Genomic DNA, 20,980 nt, shown 5'->3' with positions numbered 1-20,980 from the left:
ATGGGAGCTACTGCTGCTGCTTCTGCTGCAAAAGAACACTCCCTGTGGCCTCTGGACAGATGCTAATCAAATTCAAGAGTGAAATTTGGCAGAGCCTCTAGTTACATGAGACCCATGCTAATCCCACCCTCACCTCTATTTCCCCTTGTTCAGTCAGTAATCATATCTTGGAGAACCAAAGTTGAGATTCCTCTTCCAAAATTCTTCCAAATTTGTAGATCCCTCTTTTCTTTCAAGGAAAGAAACACAGCTGAACACAGGAAGAAAAGTACTGCCTTGAATGTATCAGAAGAACATGGAAACTGTGTAAGTCTTAGGAAATGTGATCACTAAAAACAACGGAAGTATGTCTAAGTGCATACAGTATGATAAAATACAGAGCATAGCAGAGAAGCGAACATGATGGTAAGATACCAAGACTAACACTTAATGATACACTTCTCCATTAACTAAAGGGAGCTTTATAGGCAACATGTGCAGTTTAGGGCAACTCCTAAAAATGAGACTTGAGGAAGTCTGAGGCAAAACTGAGACCTGAACACAATACCTTCAAAGTTTTGGCAAAAGGAGACAGCTATTGATTGTACAGATGTAATCAGTGGTAGGAAAACTGCAGGAATTTGGGGAAAGCTTAAAATCATTACTTAAGAATTAGGAGAAAAAAATCTAGTTTAAATAATAACCTTTGGGGCCAGTGTCTTAGTGTAGTGGGTTAAACCACAGCCTGTGACTGCAGCATCCTATATGGGAACCAGTTCAAGTCCTGGCTGCTTCATTTTGGATCCAGTTCCCTGCTAATGGTCTGGGAAAGCAGAGGAAGATGACCAAGTGTTTGGGCCCCTCCACTCACTTGGGAGACCCAGAAGAAGTTCTTGGTTGCTGGTTTCACCCTGGCCCAGCCCCGGCCTTTGCGGCCATCTGGGGAATAAACCAGTAAATGGAAGATTCTCTCTTTCCAATCTCTCTCTCTGTCTCTCCCTCTCTCTTTCTTTCCCTCTCTCTGTGTAACTGTGACTTGCAAATAGATTAATCTTTAAATAAAAAGATTTTTATTGGCCGGCGCCGTGGCTCAACAGGCTAATCCTCCGCCTTGCGGCGCCGGCACACCGGGTTCTAGTCCCGGTCGGGGCACCGATCCTGTCCCGGTTGCCCCTCTTCCAGGCCAGCTCTCTGCTGTGGCCAGGGAGTGCAGTGGAGGATAGCCCAAGTATTTGGGCTCTGCACCCCATGGGAGACCAGGATAAACACCTGGCTCCTGCCATCGGAACAGCGCGGTGCGCCGGCCGCAGCGCGCTACCGCGGCGGCCATTGGAGGGTGAACCAACGGCAAAAGGAAGACCTTTCTCTCTGTCTCTCTCTCTCACTGTCCACTCTGCCTGTCAAAAAAAAATAAAATAAAAAAAAAATAAAATAAAAAGATTTTTATTTTTTTAAAGATTTATTTTATTATTTATTTGAAAGTCAGTGTTACACAGAGAGAGGAGAGGCAGAGAGAGAGAGAGAGAGAGAGAGAGAGAGATCTTCCATCCGATGGTTCACTCCCCAATTGGCTGCAATGGTCGAAGCTGCGCTGATTCAAAGCCAGGAGCCAAGAGCTTCTTCTGGGTCTCCCACTTGGGTGCAGGGGCCCAACAACTTGGGCCATCTTCTACTGCTTTCCCAGGCCATAGCAGAGAGCCGGATTGGAAGTGGAGCAGCCAGGTCTCAAACTGGTGCCCATGTGGGATGCTGGCGCTTCTGGCCAGGGTGTTAACCCACTACGCCACAGCTCCAGACCCGATAAAAAGATTTATTTTAAAAAATAATAATAACCTTTCCAAATACAACAATGAAGAACATAACAATAAAGTATTGGCTAAATCAAATTTCAGGATTCTATAGGCAATCCTGATAAGATACTAACATTGACGAAGAAGCAAACTAGTCTGCAAATTAAAACTATGACATAACCTAAGATCCTGTAACATCTGTTTGCCTCAGGAAGCCATGAAACCACACTTGGGGAAAAAAAATTAATGTCTACACTTAAAGATCAGTTTAAATTTATGACTGGATCAGTGCATGTCATGAATGGTCTGAAGAGTGGCTACAATATCTCTGGTTGCCAAAGATCCTATTTTCTATCTCAACTCAGCCGTTTTACATTTACCCAAAAAGAGACAGCAATTATGGGGATGCTGTGGTGGCACAGCAGGTTAAGCTTCCACCAATAACACCAGCATCTCATATGTGCACCAGTTCAAGTCCTGGCTACTCCACTTCCAGTACAGCTCCCTAGTAACATCGGGAAAACAGTGGAAGACAGCCCAAGTGCTTGGGTCCCTGGCACCCACGTGGGAGACCCAGATGCGGTTCTTGTCTCCTGGCTTTGGCCTGACACATCACCAGGTGTTGCAGCCATTGTAGGAGTTAACCAGTAGATGGAAGAATATCAATATGATTTCTCTCTCTCTCTTTCTCTCTCTCTCTTTCTCTCCCCTCCTTCCCTCTCTCCCTCTATCTCTGAGTCTCTTCTCCTCTCGACCTCCATCCCTCTAATTCTGCCTTTTAAATAAATAAATGTTTAAAGAAAGAGAGACAGGAATCACCTTGATTACCCAATACTTTTAGCACTTTAAAAAATTGACAGGATGAAGACATTAGTATTGTTGCATTCCAGATGACTGTGGTACGGTAGGCATTGGGGGACAGCTGGTTAAGCCACCGCTTGGGATGCCCACATCCAGGTAGGGATGACTGGCTACAGTCCCAGGTACACCATTTTCAATCTAGCTTCCTACTGTTGCATACCAGTAAGCAGTATATGATGGTTCAAGTGCCTGGGCCCCTGCCCCACCCAAATGTGAGACCTAGATGGAGATCCTGGTGCCTGGCTTTGGCCTGGCCCCAGCCCTGACTGCTGCAGGCATTTAAGCAATAAACCAGCAGTTGAAAGATCGAGCTCACTAATTCACTCTTTCCATATTACTGTTTTTCAAATAAGTAAATTATAAAAATAGATGACTGACATCTGGTTACTTGAAAAGGAAATTACATGTATTTTCCTTCTTGTCACTATTGATGTTATACTCAGAATGCAGCATTATCAGCCCAATTCTTAACAAATTATCAAACTATCAGAGTTTCTATAAATAAATGTAGGTAGATATATAAAGCTTGCAGAAGAGTGCACATGGCAGATACTCATATACTGTTTGTCTTTTATCCTTTTTCCTTTAACCTCTTGCCTCTACCAATCTGAACTCTACTTCTTCTATAGTTTAGGATCCAGGAGCCATTCAATTCTCTGTCAGAACATAATACTTCCTTATTCTCCGATCAATTTAATTAAGAAATCCCTTTAAAAACTGCATCTTTTTTTCTTGCCTTAATTTCCATCGAAGGATCACTTAATCAACTGATACTTTGTGTCACGGCCTGATGTTATGTGAAGAGGTACACTGTGATGCAGGGAAACAGAATTCAGTAAAACATGGTCCCCAACCATAATGGTTAATGTGAATCCACTTGATTGGGCCATGGGGTGCCAGGTAGTTGATTCAACATTATTCTTCGTGTTTCTGTAAGGAGTTTTGGGAAAATATTAACAATTAAATCAGTGACTTGGTGAAGCAGATTTCCCTTCATGATCTAAGGGAGCTTCATCGAAACAGCGAAGACTTGAAGAGAACAAAAGGCTGACCTCCCTGTTCTCTACCCCCAGTAAATAAGACAAAGTCCCTTGGCACAGCCTTCTAACTAGAACATCTGTACTTGCTGCCTGGTGGGGTCAAAGTGGGACTTCAGTTCTTCCTGGGTCTACAAGAGCTTCAAGTCTTTGGGCCCAAAATGGGACACCAGCTCTGCAGATCAGGGACTTGGCTGTTTCCATAATCACACAAGTGAATTTCTTATAATAAGCCGCTTCCCCACACACATTGGTTCTGCTTCTCTGCAGAACCCTCACTGACACACCACCCTCAAGAGGCTCTAGGTCTATTAATAGGGGATTTACAGAAGCAAACTTTCTCCTCCTTTCCCAAACAGTAATACAGAGTGCAGTACTATGAATCAAAGAAACTATCTAAAAAGGCTATCAACAAACATCCACTGAATGAAATAAACGTACTTAAAAGCAAGATCTGCCAAGGACAATATCAAAAGGCATAATTCTTTCCCACAAGAATTCTCATAAAGTGAATGATCTGGTGTTACTTTATGGCTAGGCTTGCCCTTTCCTGCATATACTAACTGGATGAGATTTCTTTGCTTTTATGAGTTAGTTACAGTTATCTGAAGCAGATCACTGGGAAATAAATTTAAAACAGGGAGTAGAGTTATAAATTAATTCATTCCTCTCACAATGCACAGTACAAATAAGAAGCAAAGAAGCTCACTTGAATGGCAGCCAAGTTCTTCTGCTCTTGAGACGGTGCCTCATGAACGAAGCGAAGCCAGTTGGAGTGTCGTGGGTTAGTAGCATCCAAAATGTATAGAACCTCTCCCTTACTCCCGCGAACCTGAAATGTAAAAGGCTCCTGAGTTTACACATGAAGTCAGTATGAGCCATACGGAACAGACCAAGGGGAGGTCATGATGTTTTCTTTCACAAGTACACAATTCTCTAACGACAGTTATTGAATAGATGCTGGGTTAACATGTGCTCTTCCCTTAGATACAGGAACAAACAGTCTTCCACTTGGAAGATGTCTAGATGATGCATATTGCAATCAACTCTCAGAAACATACTGTGTTAACAGCCATTTTCTAGTCAAAATCATTATACATGTGTGTGTTACAATCCCAATGGTTCAGGGTATAATGGTAACTGTAATATTTCCCCTTTTCATCAAGGAAGAGGATAATATTGTTGGTTCCCAATTTTGGTAGTTGGGGGAGGGGTGTGCAGCTGCAGCAATACCTTCAATTTCTCTCTATATCTGCTTATTGAATCATCTCCATAACAGGAGAACTTGCTAATCGAACCAGTGAAAACGTGACATCCAATGGGACACAATTTCATATTCTTTACTAGTAGACGAACAAAACAAGTTTCATTTTGTCTTTTTTTTTTTAAAGATGGTTTATTTTTATTTATTTATTTATTTTTTTTTTTTATTTTTGACAGGCAGAGTGGACAGTGAGAGAGAGACAGAGAGAAAGCTCTTCCCTTTGCCGTTGGTTCACCCTCCAATGGCCGCCGCGGTAGCGCGCTGCGGCCAGCGCACCGCGCTGTTCCGATGGCAGGAGCCAGGTGCTTCTCCTGGTCTCCCATGGGGTGCAGAGCCCAAATACTTGGGCCATCCTCCACTGCACTCCCTGGCCACAGCAGAGAGCTGGCCTGGAAGAGGGGCAACCGGGACAGGATCGGTGCCCCGACCAGGACTAGAACCTGGTGTGCCGGCGCCGCAAGGCGGAGGATTAGCCTGTTGAGCCACGGCGCCGGCCTCATTTTGTCTTTTTATAGCTTGCACACATGGATCGCTGTGTAGCAAAGTGGTCTCCTGTTTTTTTGTCTCACACCATAAGCCCTTGCTGGTCAGATCTATTCTACGTTCTACCAGAGAGGGGAGGTAACTGACAATGGAGCAAGCAGTCTATTGAACATTTTTTAATCTAACTGATATATAATCTAGTTTCTAATAAACTCCTACATTGTTGGTTACTAGGCACCTGTCCTTCAACTCTCTTGTTCACATTCATTTGAAATTCAGAAAAAGAGGGCCAGGAATGTGGGATTAACACTCCAGACATTCATTACTAAGTAACACATATGAAGATTTTGGATGGGAAAAATAAACTCTACATTTCCAAATTTTATTTTATAATATAAATGACAACAGTCTAATAAGTTAGACTTATTAAATACGTTAGACTTATTTATAATAAGATAAACGTACTTCATGATACATTTGGATAACATTCACATATTCAACAAACACTGACTATATAACTGTCTAAAACCCTGAGATTATCTCAAAGAACAAGGCAGATATAGCCCATGGAGTGGTTAAGGAAAGCCTCCTGGAAGAGACCCAAGCAGAATTCTGAAAGAAAGGAAGGGACAGGTCAGTAGAGGGCTGGGGGAAGACTTTTCTCAGGAAGACACAATGGCAATGGCAAGCAGAAAGGGCAGGCAGAAAGGCACTGCACTTGGAAACAAATTAAATCTGTTCCAAAAACAGTAAAAAGGTCACAGGGCTGGATCAGAAGGAGCAACAGAGAAAATGGCAAGACTGAGTGGCAGACACCAGATCCTGCACTGACACCCAGATCTGGAAGCCATTTGAACTTTGAGTGCATATAGTTACTTTTATACAAAACTCTGTTAAGAAAACATCTAATACATACACTTCAAAAAACTGGTATTTCAAAGGCCTAACATTATCCAGGAAAAAATACAGTTAGCCTGCTCCTACTGTTTAATATGCTGTATGCTGCCCAAACAACCCGTTTTCTTAAATGCCCGAAGATCCACAACTCTTTAAAAATCTCTCCTATGAAATGCCAGATGCTTATGAGCAAGCAGGAGTTTAATTTTCAATATTGTAATTGCAAAATGAGGAATGCAGAACTATAAAAAACCCAACAGGCCAGTCCACTGCAGTGGCTTTCAATGTGGTAAGCCTGGGCTTCAGCAGAAGTCAGCTTGTGAAGAGCCCTGGCAGCTCTGCCAAGAGTTGGATCACTGGAAATGGACCTGCCCTGGAGTCGAAGGATGCCCAGGTCAGAGCCACAGATCTTATTGGCTCTAAGCTGAAAAGCCCTTCACTCAGCCCAGCTTCCAAAGTGACCACTGCAGCTGAGGGGATGGTCAAGTAGGGTCAGCAACATTGCAGGCAGAACTGTAAATTTCTTGTTAGAGATGCCCCTTGCCTTTACCTGGCCAGCTCTCCTCCCAGGCCAGCCAAGTAATGAAAGTCAACAGAGTGCCTTCCCCTAGGAGGTTCACACCTCCCTTAGGATATACCCCATGTGAAGAGATAGATAGGTCTGGGCCTCTGAATTTACAAGGCCTAAAGCCCACCAGATTATTATCAAGCCCCTTCTATCAGGTTCTATTTGCCCCTCAATCAGAAAACTTAATTGTAGCTTAGACAGCACCTTTCTTAGCTCCCCTAATAATGACTCTGTCCTTTGTTCTAGGCCCTGTCTAGTGCACTTGGGCCTCATTCCTTTGTAATCATAACCTCTACTCTACCACCAATGGCTCTACTCCCAACCTGTGTGTACTGATGGTCCTCTTCCCCACTTAATGCTGTATAATTGTTCAGACCTGGTAAATGCCACTCTTAGGATCATTGGTTACTATCCTCACTCTGTCTTTTATGACCTTGTCTAAATATGATCAGAGTCGGCAAACTTGGAAGGCTTCCATAGCCTTGGCAACTCATGACGACAGCCTAGGGTGGTTACTGGCGCCATAAACTAGAGTGTCAATTTGTTGGGTCAACAACAGGAGCCACTGTGCAGTTGCTCCTCATGCGGGATCTCTGTCCTTAATGTGCTGTACATTGTGATTTAATGCTATAACTAGTACTCAAACAGTAAAAAAAAAAAAAAAAAAAAAAAAAAAATTTACTTATAGTACATAAGCTCAGGTGTGAAGTATGGGCATTTGTAACACTTCTCACTAAATATTGAACTCACCACAAAGATCTACTTTGGGAGGTGCCTGAAAAATGCCTCCCTACTTCCCCCAGACTCAGAACCATCCCTGAGGTTCTGAAGACCAAAAAAAAAAAAAAAAAAAAAAAAAAAAGAAAAAGGAAAGAAAAAAGAAAAACACCCTAGTGACACTGCACACCCCACTGAGAGTAGACAAACTTCTAAAGATTTGTAAAAAAAAAAAAAATCTTTCCGCTCAGGAACCTGCACAGCTGTAGGTAACAAAACTGTTTACACTGACAAACAGCTAAAGGAAGCCTAAGTAAGCAGCAGTTCCATTGGATTCTTGAAGGCAAAGTTTTCTCAGAACAGAAATGTAAAGCTACAACTCTTGCAAAACTCTACGCAACCCGACTCGTTTCAGATAGGGAAACACCAATGGGTTTTTCCATGCGTGCCTCAGTTTGAGAGGGTAGTACTGCTCAGTTCCTGGCCCTTCTTGGTCTACACTTGTAATTGGATATTAAGTAGAATCTGTATCAGATGTGTTTGTCATTTGAAATTCTTTCTTCAAAGATGTGAAACTTAACAAAGGTTTCTCTGTGACTTACTAAGTGCATATGAGATTTTACCAGGGGTATTGCTTGTACTTTATGTATTTCGGCTTTTTCTGAGGCCTTATTGGCTCCAACCATGTTCAGTTAGTCTTAGGAACTCATTTTCCTTTTTCAGTCCATTAGATACATTCACATTCTAGCTATCTCTAACCTTCTAACATAATGTTCCATATAAAAAGAAATGTACCATTTAATTTTATAGGAAAATTCTTCTGAAATGCAGCACTTTCAATGCAAGTAAATGCCGACATACTGATTTACTATTATATCTTCATAATAACACTGTCACAGCCAGCAGTTAGCTGTATGTTGCCCACATACTCACATTAGAAATAATGTTTTGGTCCATTAACAGTCACTGGCCATTTTCTTCCAAGCACCCTTACCCAACAATGGTTTAGTTCCTGCACAATTTTTGCTCCCAGTGGCCTTTCTTCTCCAGTTTTCCAGTGGCAGGTCATTTCCTCGTTCCACTATCACTTTCCTAAAGTTGCTGGACAACCTGCTCATAGAACTCATCTTCCTAACTTCAGCACAGTACTCTCCTGGCTGATGATCATCTAAAAGAGACATCCAGTGATAACTGGATCGATCCTTCCTCTTGCCAGCAAAACAATTCCAGACAGGTGGCTATTTTATCTGTTTTAATTTGATATGGAACCCTGAGGTAATACTTCAAATATTTTTAAAATCTAATGAAAAGACAAAATTCCTCTCAGCTCCATGTTCCCACATCTTAGTAACCCTTCCTAGGCAACATGCATATTTGTGCCTGCCAAAACTAGTCTCTCAAAGACCATCTTCTTTTTATTGGAATGTCCAAGGAAATGAAATATGTTGGTTACTGTCCTTACTTAGGATCACTTTCTATATATCTGCAGCCTGTAATGAAGCCAACATTTTCATAGTAAAAACCATCTCAATACCAAAACTAGTTTCACATGCACGGGCTTCCTTATGAAAGTTACGCAAAAATTAGCTAAAGTAGGAAAGGGAAAGAAACCCTCATGTAAAAACGAAAACTCCATGCTTCAATACAGTTGTTCATCTCTCTAGAACTTTGCTACTTTACATTAAATGAAAATTATTCCTGCCTATGTGGGAACCTGGCACATTCTGACCTCTGTTAAATGCTGCCAACATCACTTTCCAAGTATGTGCGAGTAAGAATGTGCTGGTCTTTGCAACCAGAAATCTGCAACTTTTTAAAGATTTATTTTTTATTTATTTGAAAGGCAGAATTACATTGAGAGGAAGAGATACACACACAAACACACACATACACACACACAGATTTTTCCATCCACTGGTTCACTCTCCAAATGGCCGCAAAAGGCTGGGTCAACTCGAAGCCAGGAGCTAGGAGCTTCTTCTGGGTATCCTACATGGATGAAGGGACCCAAGTACTTGGACCACCCTCTGCTGCTTTCCCAGCATAGTAGCTGGGAGCAGGATTGGAAGTGGAACAGTTGGGATTCAAATTGGTAATGCCAGCTTCCCAGGCTTAATCTGCTTTGCCACAACATAAGCCTCTACAAATGTGTATCTTTTTCAAAGCAAAAGATTAGAACGAATATAAGTCACTGTTGTTTTTGTCTTCCACCCTAGGACAGACCAAGGAAATTACAGAAATATCCAGCTTCATTAGGAAAAACAATAACACGTAAGTGAAATATTGGAAATAAGCAGTCTATAAAAATTTTCAATCCCAAATTTAAGTATTTCCTTTGCTATATTAGATCAGCTATAGACAAAAGAGCTCATTTATCATCTGGATAACTGATTTTTAAAGGACAGGAGTCTACAATCTTACTCTATTTTCTTACTCTGTTATTCTTCAATCATTATAAATCCTTGAGGGATTTTTTTTACTTACTACATACAAGTCATTAGTGTTCCCAGGGCAAAGCTACTCAGACAAACTTGTCCTCCATAAGTGATCAAATGCAACTGAGATAGAATATGGGTGAAAAGGAAGAGTAGTAAGCCATAATCAGCTCCCAAAAGGTAGCAATAATGTCCTTAATTAGAAATTACAATATGTTATGTTGTATGGTTTATTTATTAAATAAAATGTTTCACTTTCTGTCTTTCAACAAGTCTCTTCAAAAAGGTAGTTTTAAGATAAGGTTGAGAGTATGGAGATTTTTACAACATAACATATCATCATATTTTTGTATTTAACTGACTGGCAATTGCTCTTAGCTGCATAAGGCCATATGCTTTGCCTTCAGTGCTTAATTAACCAGACTTCAGGATATCTTCAGGAGAACAAAAAACAAGTGTGTTCAAGGAGAATAATCAACTCTGGCAGCACAGTGCTGTCAAATTTAAACCAAAGAGAGACACATTTTCAGAAATCAGCAAAAATCATCACTAGGAAACTAGTGATTTATAGCTTCCAAGCAAAGGGCATGGGGTTTTTTTTCTATTAATTTTTCAAAGGGATCTGTACACATGGACACACACACACACACACATCCCAATGTAGCTTATCTATTCATAACTCCCTCCCATTCCCTCACCCCACCAATCACCATCTGATATTCCATACTAGGGGAAAGCATACAGACAAAACTACAGCTCTTAAAGAGCCATGTCTATTGAAATTAACATCCAGAATATAATATGCACAAAATCAATACCTAAAAAGACTGACAAGAAAAATGAAGTTCCTTTTTTGTTACAAATTTTTAGTGCCCTAAACATTTCAAGCTGAAAGGAAGCTCAGAAAAGCACTCTGGAGTGGGAAAAATGCTAGACTAGGATTCAAAGCCCCAGGTGTATCCAAGCATCTCACTGTATCACCTTGGGTGAGTCACTTCCTCTCACTGAGCTGTGTAGTGGCCTCTTGACCTCTAAAATGGGATTGTTAGTCTCCACCCTGTGAGTCTCCACCCTGTGATCTCCTCAAAACTGCACAGCATCTCATAGAGTGGGATTGAGGATAGCTCTCCTACCAGTGGCATTCTGCAATCACAAGAGATTAACAAAATGAGGAGACTGGGCCCACCATGGCCAGCAGACACCTTAAGACAAACACTCAGCTTCGAATGGTTCAGCAAGGACCATAGGGATCATTTTCCACATTAGCTTTTTGAAGAAACAAACATGAAAGATATCCTAACACTACTGCAGGTTTCAAATTCAAACATATATTCACATTAATTCTGCTTGAACACTGGAAATAAGAGTGATGCCACTACTGAAAGGCAGCAGTACATCCAGATGTCATTTTGTGGCAATGACACTCCTGTATGCACACTGAAAGGTGCCGCTCCATGACCCATGAAATCAACACCAGTACTGCCCTTTCCAGCAGTGTTCACTTCTCTTCCACATACAGCCTTCGAATTCCTGAAAGCAGAAATCCCTCTTCTCTGTGTTTTCCCTTCTCATAAGATGAACACCACCTTGCTTGTCCAGTGTGATTTTACATCTCCTCTACCCTAGATGCCCTCTTCTGGACTCACTAGTTTGTTCAAATTCTCTTAACATGGAAGATAACACAGCATATAGGATTTCATATATTATACAGATCACAGCATACATGACCTGGGCACCATTGCCATTGCTGCAATCTAAAAATCGCTAAAGCAGAGCAGGCACTTGGTGTGTCCCACATCAGAGCACCCGGGTTGTTCCTGGTTCCATCTCCAAACTCCACCTTTCTGCTAATGCAGACCCTGGAAGGCAGCAGAGATGCTCAAATAACTGGGTTCCTGCCACCCATGTGACAGATCTGGATTGAGTTCCCTGCTTCTAGCTCTGGCCCCAGCCTACTTCCAGCCATTGTAGTCATAATAGGAGTGAACCAGCAGATTAAGTTGCTTTTTGTATTTCTCTGTTTTAGTTGCTGTATCTTACATTTAGCTAAAGTCACAGTTATAATTAATTAACCTGTTTTAAGGATAGTTTCATGAGACTGCCAAAGACACACAAAGACAAACTTACCTGAGGAAATTTATTGGTGGATGCAACATAGCAAATCCTATACTTGGGCAACTGAACACCCAGAGATAAAAGCTTTTTATTCATTATGGTACCAATAAATATTTTATTCACTAAAAGGTCACCAAATGTGTTCACTTTTAATTGCCACTGTCTTCTTTCAAAAGAGCAAAATATTTTATGCAAAATATTTTATTAGGAGTAATGAGGGCTGGTGCCGTGGCTTAACAGGCTAATCCTCCGCCTTGTGGCACCGGCACACCGGGTTCTAGTCCCCGTTGGGGCGCCGGATTCTATCCCGGTTGCCCCTCTTCCAGGCCAGCTCTCTGCTATGGCCCGGGAAGGCAGTGGAGGATGGCCCAAGTCCTTGGGTCCTGCACCCCCATGGGAGACCAGGAGCAGCACCTGGCTCCTGGCTTCGGATCAGCACGATGTGCCGGCCGCAGTGACCATTGGAGGGTGAACCAACGGCAAAAAGGAAGACCTTTTTCTCTCTCTCTCTCTCTCTCTCACTATCCACTCTGCCTGTCAAAAAAAAGAAAAGGACAGGAGTAATGAGACATTTAAAAGTACTCTATGTGCCTTCAAAGTACTTATAAACTGGATTTTTTTTTTAAAAAAATGAAGCCATTCATATAAACTGCAAAAAATACATCTTTTTCACACTTCACTTATGAAAGTACCTTAACAACAAATTCATTGTTCCTTGCCAGTTTTACAGACATGTCCAACCACTCAGACTTCACTGGCATTTTGGACACTCCAGTTTTGGATTGCATAATGAGTACAGTGATTTTCGCTGATATTACCTTATTGTGCCAACTGTTTTAAAGTTTTCTGTATAGAATATGTAGGTTTTGTACATGGATGCTGCCACCACTGTTTTAGCCACCTGTGCATTTTGGCCTACTTTTTAATTCAATATGGTAACATGGAGAACTTCTCAGTAAGTAAAGTGTTATTTCACCAAAGAATTGGGAAAACTGCATTAGAGTCAGTATGTGTGTTGACAGCTTGGCAGCATCGATCAGCAATGACTCACAAAACTTTAAAACCAGCCATCATTTTAGAAGGTCCTGTGTTATTCAATTTTTTAACATAGGTTTGAGCTTTACACAGACTTACAGCCTTGTAGTGAGCTTTTGGGGGAGATTTTCTCTATGGGCACATTTCAAATCCACACACAAAATGTCCCAAATAGTAAGAGGCAACTTTTGGAGGCAAAACCCTAATAATCAGATGTCAAATCATTTGAAATAGTTGGCAGTCACATAAAAAAAATAGTAATAAGCTCCAAGTTCCAAGATCATGGCATGATGGTGTTTTTAAAAGAAAATGCTCTGGGCCGGTGCCGTGGCTTAACAGGCTAATCCTCCGCCTTGTGGCACCGGCACACCGGGTTCTAGTCCCCGTTGGGGCGCCGGATTCTATCCCGGTTGCCCCTCTTCCAGGCCAGCTCTCTGCTATGGCCCGGGAAGGCAGTGGAGGATGGCCCAAGTCCTTGGGTCCTGCACCCGCATGGGAGACCAGGAGAAGCACCTGGCTCCAGGCTTCAGATCAGCGCGATGCGCCAGCAGCAGCAGCCATTGGAGGGTGAACCAACGGCAAAAAGGAAGACCTTTGTCTCTCTCTCTCTCACTATCCACTCTGCCTGTCAAAAAAAAAATGCTCTGTATTCAAAAATTTCTGTGCAAAAGTTATGGAGACAATGAGTAACAAAGAGCAACACGTAGTCTGCAAGGAGAAAAAGTCTCCTTTGATCCTGTTCTCTTAACCCAAATTCCACTCCCATGGTTAATGGTTTCTCAGATTTTCCTAAATTCATTATTTCCAATAGCTATTAAAATTGAATCCACATAATCCATTTAAGTCTAACTATATTCTCATTATTTACATCTTCAAATATGTAAAAACTAAAAACAGAAAAAATCAGTAATCTTTGACTAAGAATGCACCTAAAGCTATCCTCCACTGCTAAGGTAATTCTCATAATTAGCCAAGAATCATAGCTATGTACAATCTAAAATGTAACACTACTTGTCAGTAAACAGTATTTACTGTCCATATTTGTTGTGCATTTCCTTATTGGTTATTTTTTAAGGTGCTCTGAAAAGCTACAGATGGAATCTTAGAACATATACTCAATTGACATCTTCAGTTATTAATGAGGACACAAAAACACTCTTTATAAAAACAACTCACAAAGCAATGGAGTGTTATAAAGTAGGCAGAAAAATGAACTTCAGCCATTTCAAAAACAGTACACATGGGTGCAAAGCAACATACAGTACCAAGTCCTTAGGATGGACCTGGTGAAAAGCAAACATCAGAGCAGAGCAGAGCAGAGCAGGGTGCACTATGAAAATCCTCTGGTAGAGAGTATGTGCCACAAGAATGAATCTACTGGGTCTGAGACATCATCCTCAGCAATATGTGCTTGTAAGATTGGCCTTTGGATGGCATGTGGGACTTTGGCTCTCCAAGTGGCCCTTGTCAATAGCTAACGGATAAGGTGGTTTACTGGCCTAGACCGTTGGTGCAAACAATCTGGTTTCTGCTGAATACCTGCCTTCTTTCTAGAAGTGAAAAATTTTGTTACATACTAGGCAGAAGGTGACTGCTACCTCCCAATAAAGTCTTGGATATTAAATCTCTAATGAGCTGCCTTCTACAAACACATCCCATAAGTGTGGCTGCATTTTTCCTAATGGGCAAAGAGTGTGCTGTGTGACCAATCATGGAAGTGTGAGAGTTTAAGGTGCCTCCAGATTGCACCTACACCATAATGACCTGCCTGGACATCCTTGTTCCATCACTGTAATAAATCTTAGCCATAAGCACAGTGAGATGCTGAGACCTCATGTGGCCTTCTAGGGCATCTCTGAATGGGGGGATGGTCTTGGAGACCTCCAACACACGCAATGAGCTTAGTTCCAGGAACTGAAAATGGGAAACAAGCTCATTTCCAGATTCATATACTTCTTTTTAAAAGTTTTATTTATTTGTTTGTTTATTTGAAAGGCAGAACTATGGGTGGGCAGTGGGGAGATATCTTCCATCTGCTAGTTCACTCCCTAAATGGCCACAACAGCCAGGGCTGAGCCAAGCTGAAGCCAGGAGCCTGGAATTCCAGGAGGGTAACCCACATGGATGGCAGGGACACAAGCACATGGGCCATCTTCCACTGCTTTCCCTAGCACATTGACAGTAAGCTGGATGGGAAGGGGATCAGCCAGCACTTGAACTGGCACTCTGAGAGGGGATGCTGGTGTTGCAAGTGACTGCTTAACCCACTGTACTATAATGCCAGCCCCATCCTTAGAATTTTTAAATATAAATGTTTCACATATACTAATTAAACCACACCCATTCAATCACATGAAAAAAATGAGAAAACTCAAGAAAAGACAATAAATTTTAAAAATAAAGACCATTACTTTGTATGGCCCATAAACAAACCAATTCCTTCATCTAGTGTTCAAATAAAGAAGAACAATCAGGATAAATTTTAATTATAAAATATTATTAACTTTTTAATTGATTTCAGAACCTACATCCTGCATAAAATGAGACTCCACAACATAGAAAATTAGACCAATGAAAGAATCTTCTTGGAACTTTGTTTTCTTGTACAAAGGAAGCATGGCAAATGATGCTGGGAAATTTGATTGGAAAGATGCAATTAATAAAAGATGTTAAGATTCAAATCTGATAGTTGTGGAAGCAAAATAAGAGAAAAACAGGAAATGAATGATAATTGTACCAGTTAGAATTTTTTTTAAGATTTTATTTATTGTTTATTTGAGAGGTAGAGTTATAAGGAAGAAACAGAGAGAAAGGTCTTCCATCCGCTGGTTCACTCCCCAAATGGCTGTAACAGCCAGAGCTGAGCTGATCCAAAGCCAGGAGCCAGGAACTTCTTCCAAGTCTTCCACAGGTATGCAGGGGCCAAGCACTTAGGCCATCGTCCACTGCTTTCCAAGGTCATCAGCAGAGAGCTGGATTGAAAGAGGAGCAATCAGAGCATGAACCAGCACCCATATGAAATGCTGGTGCTGAAGGCAGAGGCTTAGCCTACTTTGCCAGAGCACTGGCCACTAGTTAGGATATTAAAAAAAAATTCATTTATTTGAAATCAGAATTACAGAAGAGGAGGGAGGGAGGGATGAAAGGAGGGAGAGAGATATAGAGAAGGGGAGAGAGAAAGAGAGAATTTTTCATCCGCTGGTTCACTAGCAACAGCTAGTCTTAAACCAGGCTGAAGCCAGGGGCCAGGAGCTTAATCTAGGTCATATGTGTGGGTGAAGGGGCCCAAGGACTTGAGCCATTTTCTGCTGCTTTCCCAGGCACATTAGGAGGGAGTTGGATCAGAAGTAGAGCAGCCAGGACATGAACTGGTACCATTATGGGATGCTGGTACTCATATGGCACTACAAGCAGCAGCTTTACCTGCTGTACCACAATGCCAGCCCCCAGTTAGGATGTTTTATCAAAAGCTATAACTACTCAGGATTCATCCTTGGAGGGACCACCTTCTCATCAAAAAATATACTGCATGCTCTCCCTTATATATGAGAGCTAAAATTAAAAATAAAATAAAAAGCCAAAAAAATGCCTGTGTGTATCAATATTGCTGCAAATATAGTTTTGTAAAACTTGCTTTATATCTTTGTCAAATTAACAGTTAAGAATGTCATATTGCTGTAGTTTTATTATCTGAAATTACTTTAAAAATTATTGTATGTGGGCAAAATCGTCATTTTTCCATTCAATTTTTGCTTATAGCTATTGCTCATATTACCATTAGAGTCTTTTTGTTTTTTATCCATTAAAATTATTTGGTGAAGCATTATGCCTTTTAACTGTAATGTTAATTTAAAATATGTTATCTTAAAAGCTGAAACAAGGAAGGTAGGTAGGTACGAAGGGAGGGAGGGAGGGAGGGAAGAAGGGAGAGAAGGAGGAAGAGAGGGGGAGGGAGGAAGGGAGGGAGAGGGCAGAAGGGAATATAATTATATTCTTAGAATTGTGTCTATGAAATATATTAAATCTGCTAATCACTAAAATTTATATATTGCCACCCAACAGAAGAGCAGAAACTTAGCCAGTACCTTGATTATTAAGGGATAGAGGAAAATAGACGGTGGATAACCAACAACTTTAATATGCAGGATGGATTATGCAGGGTGGAAAGTCTGTCAAAGGTCAAAGAAGGCTATCATGATGATCTATCTAGATGTAAACTAATAAGTTTCTGGAAAAAAATAAAGGCTATAAAAATGAAAGTCATTGGGTAAGTGCAAAATAAATACCTGGATATATCATCTGTTTAGAAAATTGATGTGAGGTACCAACTTACAAGAGTTGTAAAACTCCAAAATTGTGAACCTGAGTGATGCTAATGAGAAAAGTAAAGTGGTGATGCCTATTTGAGGGGAAATGCTGAGGAAGAGACATACCTGGCATTCAATTTGCCAATTTTTATATATACAAAGGAGATCTAGAATGAAATGTCCCTTTGGAATTGAAAAACACAGGTAATGGGCTGGCTGGCATTGTGGCATAGCTGGTTTAAGCTGCAAGCTGTGACGCTAGCATCCCATATGTGTCCTGGTTCAAGTGCTGGATGCTCCATTTCCAATCTAGGTCCCTACTGAGGTGCCTGGGAAGAGCTGTGGACGATGGGCCAAGGACTTGTGCCCCTGCACTCACGTAGGAGACCTAGATGAAGCTCCTGGCTCCTGCTTTGGATAGGTCCAGCCCTAGTAGTTGTAGCCATTTGGGAAGTGAACCACCAGCCAGATCTCTTCCTCCCTCTGTCTCTCCCTTTCTCTCTGTAACTCCGCCTTTCACATAAAGTTGGTATCAAATACCCAAAAAGCACAGTATCAAATGTGAAAATCATACCAACACTCTAGAAATTTTAAACTCAAGGCAAATGAAACCAGAACAGATAGGTCCATTTAAGGTAATTATAAAAAAGAATACAGGCCGGCGCCGTGGCTTAACAGGCTAATCCTCCACCTTGCAGCACCAGCACACCGGGTTCTAGTCCTGGTTGGGGCACCGGATTCTATCCCAGTTGCCCCTCTTCCAGGCCAGCTCTCTGCTATGGCCCAGGAAGGCAGTGGAGGATAGCCCAAGTGCTTGGGCCCTGCACCCCATGGGAGACCAGGAGAAGCACCTGGCTCCTGGCTTCGGATCAGCGAGATGCGCCGGCTGCAGCAGCCATTGGAAGGTGAACCAACGGCAAAAAGGAAGACCTTTCTCTCTCTCACTATCCACTCTGCCTGTCCAAAAAAAAAAAAAAAAAAAGAATACAAACACAAATACATTTAGATATGCAAAGATGTAAGTAGAAAATCCTTCTCAAACCCTCCTCACACACATCTAACAAATCAGGTATGTTTGTCAATGATTCCCAATTCTCCATCTCCTGGTAGTGAATGGACAAAGTGGAAAGATGTTGATATATTACACTCATTATCACACACAGAGGTTCCTGCATGCCACAAAGCAGTTACAGAAAAGGTCATTTACAAAATACCCTCAAAAGTTCAGGGATGACTAGAAAAAAGAAGTCTCTCCAAGAGGTTGATCTCTACTTGCTCTGAAAGATTTGGTTCCTTACACAAAATTTAACCAAAGCTCTTACTTCGAATCAACTAAATGAGAACAGAAGGACTGATTCAGAAGAGGTCACACACTGGGTGTATCCCACAGGCTTTCTAGGACAGTTCATGTCCTAATTCTGTGAAATTGCTTGTATTGCCAGGAGGAAGGATCATTGGAACAGCACTATCTGCTTGCCACAGACCAGTCTGTGTCTGCCATCAATAAGTGATGTGGCAATCAAAACAAGGAGTGCCACCCAAACCAAAAATGCAAATGGTGTGGCAGAGGATGTTTTCTGATAAAGAAAACGGGGGCTCTTCCCTCAACCCTGATTTTCTTGCAGCAGAATTTTACATGCCTGGGCCAAGGAAGTTAACTGAAATGAGACCTTTTGGAGGAAGAAAGGTGAGGAGACTTTCAACAAAGAATCTGGGCACTCTGATATGGGAAGGGAGCCTTAACAACGTGGCCCTTCCCAGAGATCTGGTGTTTAGTGGTTGTGCCTGAGCCCCCTGACTATGTCACTCAGAACATGAGTTTATCACTGTCAAATCTCCTCTCTCTGATCTCTCTGAGGCAGACTCAGGGGTCTGTTCAAGAATATGGAAAGAAATACGCTTCAAATATTCCCAGATAGCAGAACAGGGAACGATGTACTGTGCTAGGCTAGGGATAAGTTTAAAAAAAAAAATTTGTAGGAAGTACACTCTCAGGGGAGAAATAGAAAATTGCAGAGGAAATTGTATGGTAGGACGAGGAACCCATGGACTTGTGTGAAAAGTGTGGACACACAGCACCTACTAAGACACAACACACGACTGCGGCAGCCAAGAGCAGAGCAGGCGGCAGCTCTGAGATGGAGGTGAGACCAGACTGCAGCAACCTGCAGTGATATAGCCAAAGGGAGAGTGTGGCGTGAGTCCAGCATGGTGCCTAAGGAGCAGTTACTCACAGGCCCAGTGGAAGTAAAAGGGGCATGATTCTCTCAACCCATCCTCCCCATGATGGTGCCCACTGCCCAGCTGAGAGATGGCAAACGCCATTTTGAGCTTCGGCGGCACCTACAGAAGCCTTTGTGTGCACGCATAGCAACTGGCTGAGATAGAACTCCATCTTCTCGGCAGTATTAGGAGCAGTAGCATGGAGAGGACAAGATTTGGACAATGGCTCTTGTGTACATATGTGATCTTCAGATTTTAAAGCAGAGGGAAAAATTTGCAGTCCTCACTGACTTTGAGCCTGGCTGGGAGGATTGACAAGGGGCTGGGCACCCATTTAAGACTGTGAGGCACTTCAAGCCTCCCAACATACCATAGGATATGAGTCTTAAGCTGCTTAGGTGGAGCTGGTATGGGGAACATATGCCTCTCTGGACCAAAAAGGCTGGCAGGGAAGTGTGGAACTTCTGCACCAAGCAACTGAGGAAGCCTTGTGTGCTGAGACCATCAGAACTCAGTGGCTAAATGAGAGGGTTCAGAGTGTAGCTGGGTCTCCAGGCAATAACTGGGTACAGCTCCACATAAGTGGAGCTCCTTAGTTGCCTGGGGTGAGTCACTGCAGCAAGAACTGTTCTCAGAGTGACGACTGCATAGATCATTTGTGTGGTTCATATGGCAAAGCAGATGAGTGTTGAGCCCACTGGTGGCTAACCCCCAGGGATTGCTCATGTTGGAAGAGCAGAGATAAGGGTGTGATCACAACAGAGGTGACCATTTCTCATGATGTGTTAACAAGAGAAGATCTACTATGCACAACTTGAGAGTTACCATGGATATTCACCCATCCTGGAACACTGACCAGAGCTCCCTGGCCATACCCACCACACACTTCTTGGTATTCATTGAAAGCACAGAGTCCCCACTAAGCCACAGAGGACTACCTCAAAGATAAAAGTCATCAAAGAAAAAAAATTTCTACAAGTGCCTAAAAATAAATGCAGAAATTCAAGAAACAAGGATAAGGAAGACACCATGGCCACCCCAACACACAATGGAACATACCAACATTTCAATGTAAACATGTGAAATTGATGAAATGCTGGAAACAGAATTCAAAAATTTAATTATAGGATTACTCAAAATCAATCAGATGCCAGAGGAAGGGAGACAGACAAGATGGCCACCTCATCCTGGGACGGGTGTGCCGGGGCGGCCCCCTGCCTGGCCTCTGTCCCAAGAGGGGCTTCCAAGCCACTGAAGCAGTGGGTAAGA

General features: G+C 42.1%; 1 protein-coding gene across 3 annotated transcripts in view; it reads right to left on the bottom strand.

Moving 5' to 3' along the window:
* PRDM5 (PR/SET domain 5) overlaps window positions 1-20,980 on the bottom strand; it is a 257,297-nt gene that overhangs the window by 161,361 nt on the left and 74,956 nt on the right. For all 3 annotated transcript variants that reach the window (XM_062199683.1, XM_062199684.1, XM_062199685.1), the window contains exon 3: window positions 4,377-4,499. In XM_062199683.1, the coding sequence (XP_062055667.1) occupies window positions 4,377-4,499 (123 nt within the window). The remainder of the gene's footprint in view (window positions 1-4,376; window positions 4,500-20,980) is intronic.

The sequence above is a fragment of the Lepus europaeus genome, chromosome 8, assembly GCF_033115175.1.
Source record: "Lepus europaeus isolate LE1 chromosome 8, mLepTim1.pri, whole genome shotgun sequence".
Lineage (NCBI taxonomy): Eukaryota > Metazoa > Chordata > Mammalia > Lagomorpha > Leporidae > Lepus > Lepus europaeus.
This window is presented reverse-complemented; position numbering and strand designations above follow the sequence as displayed.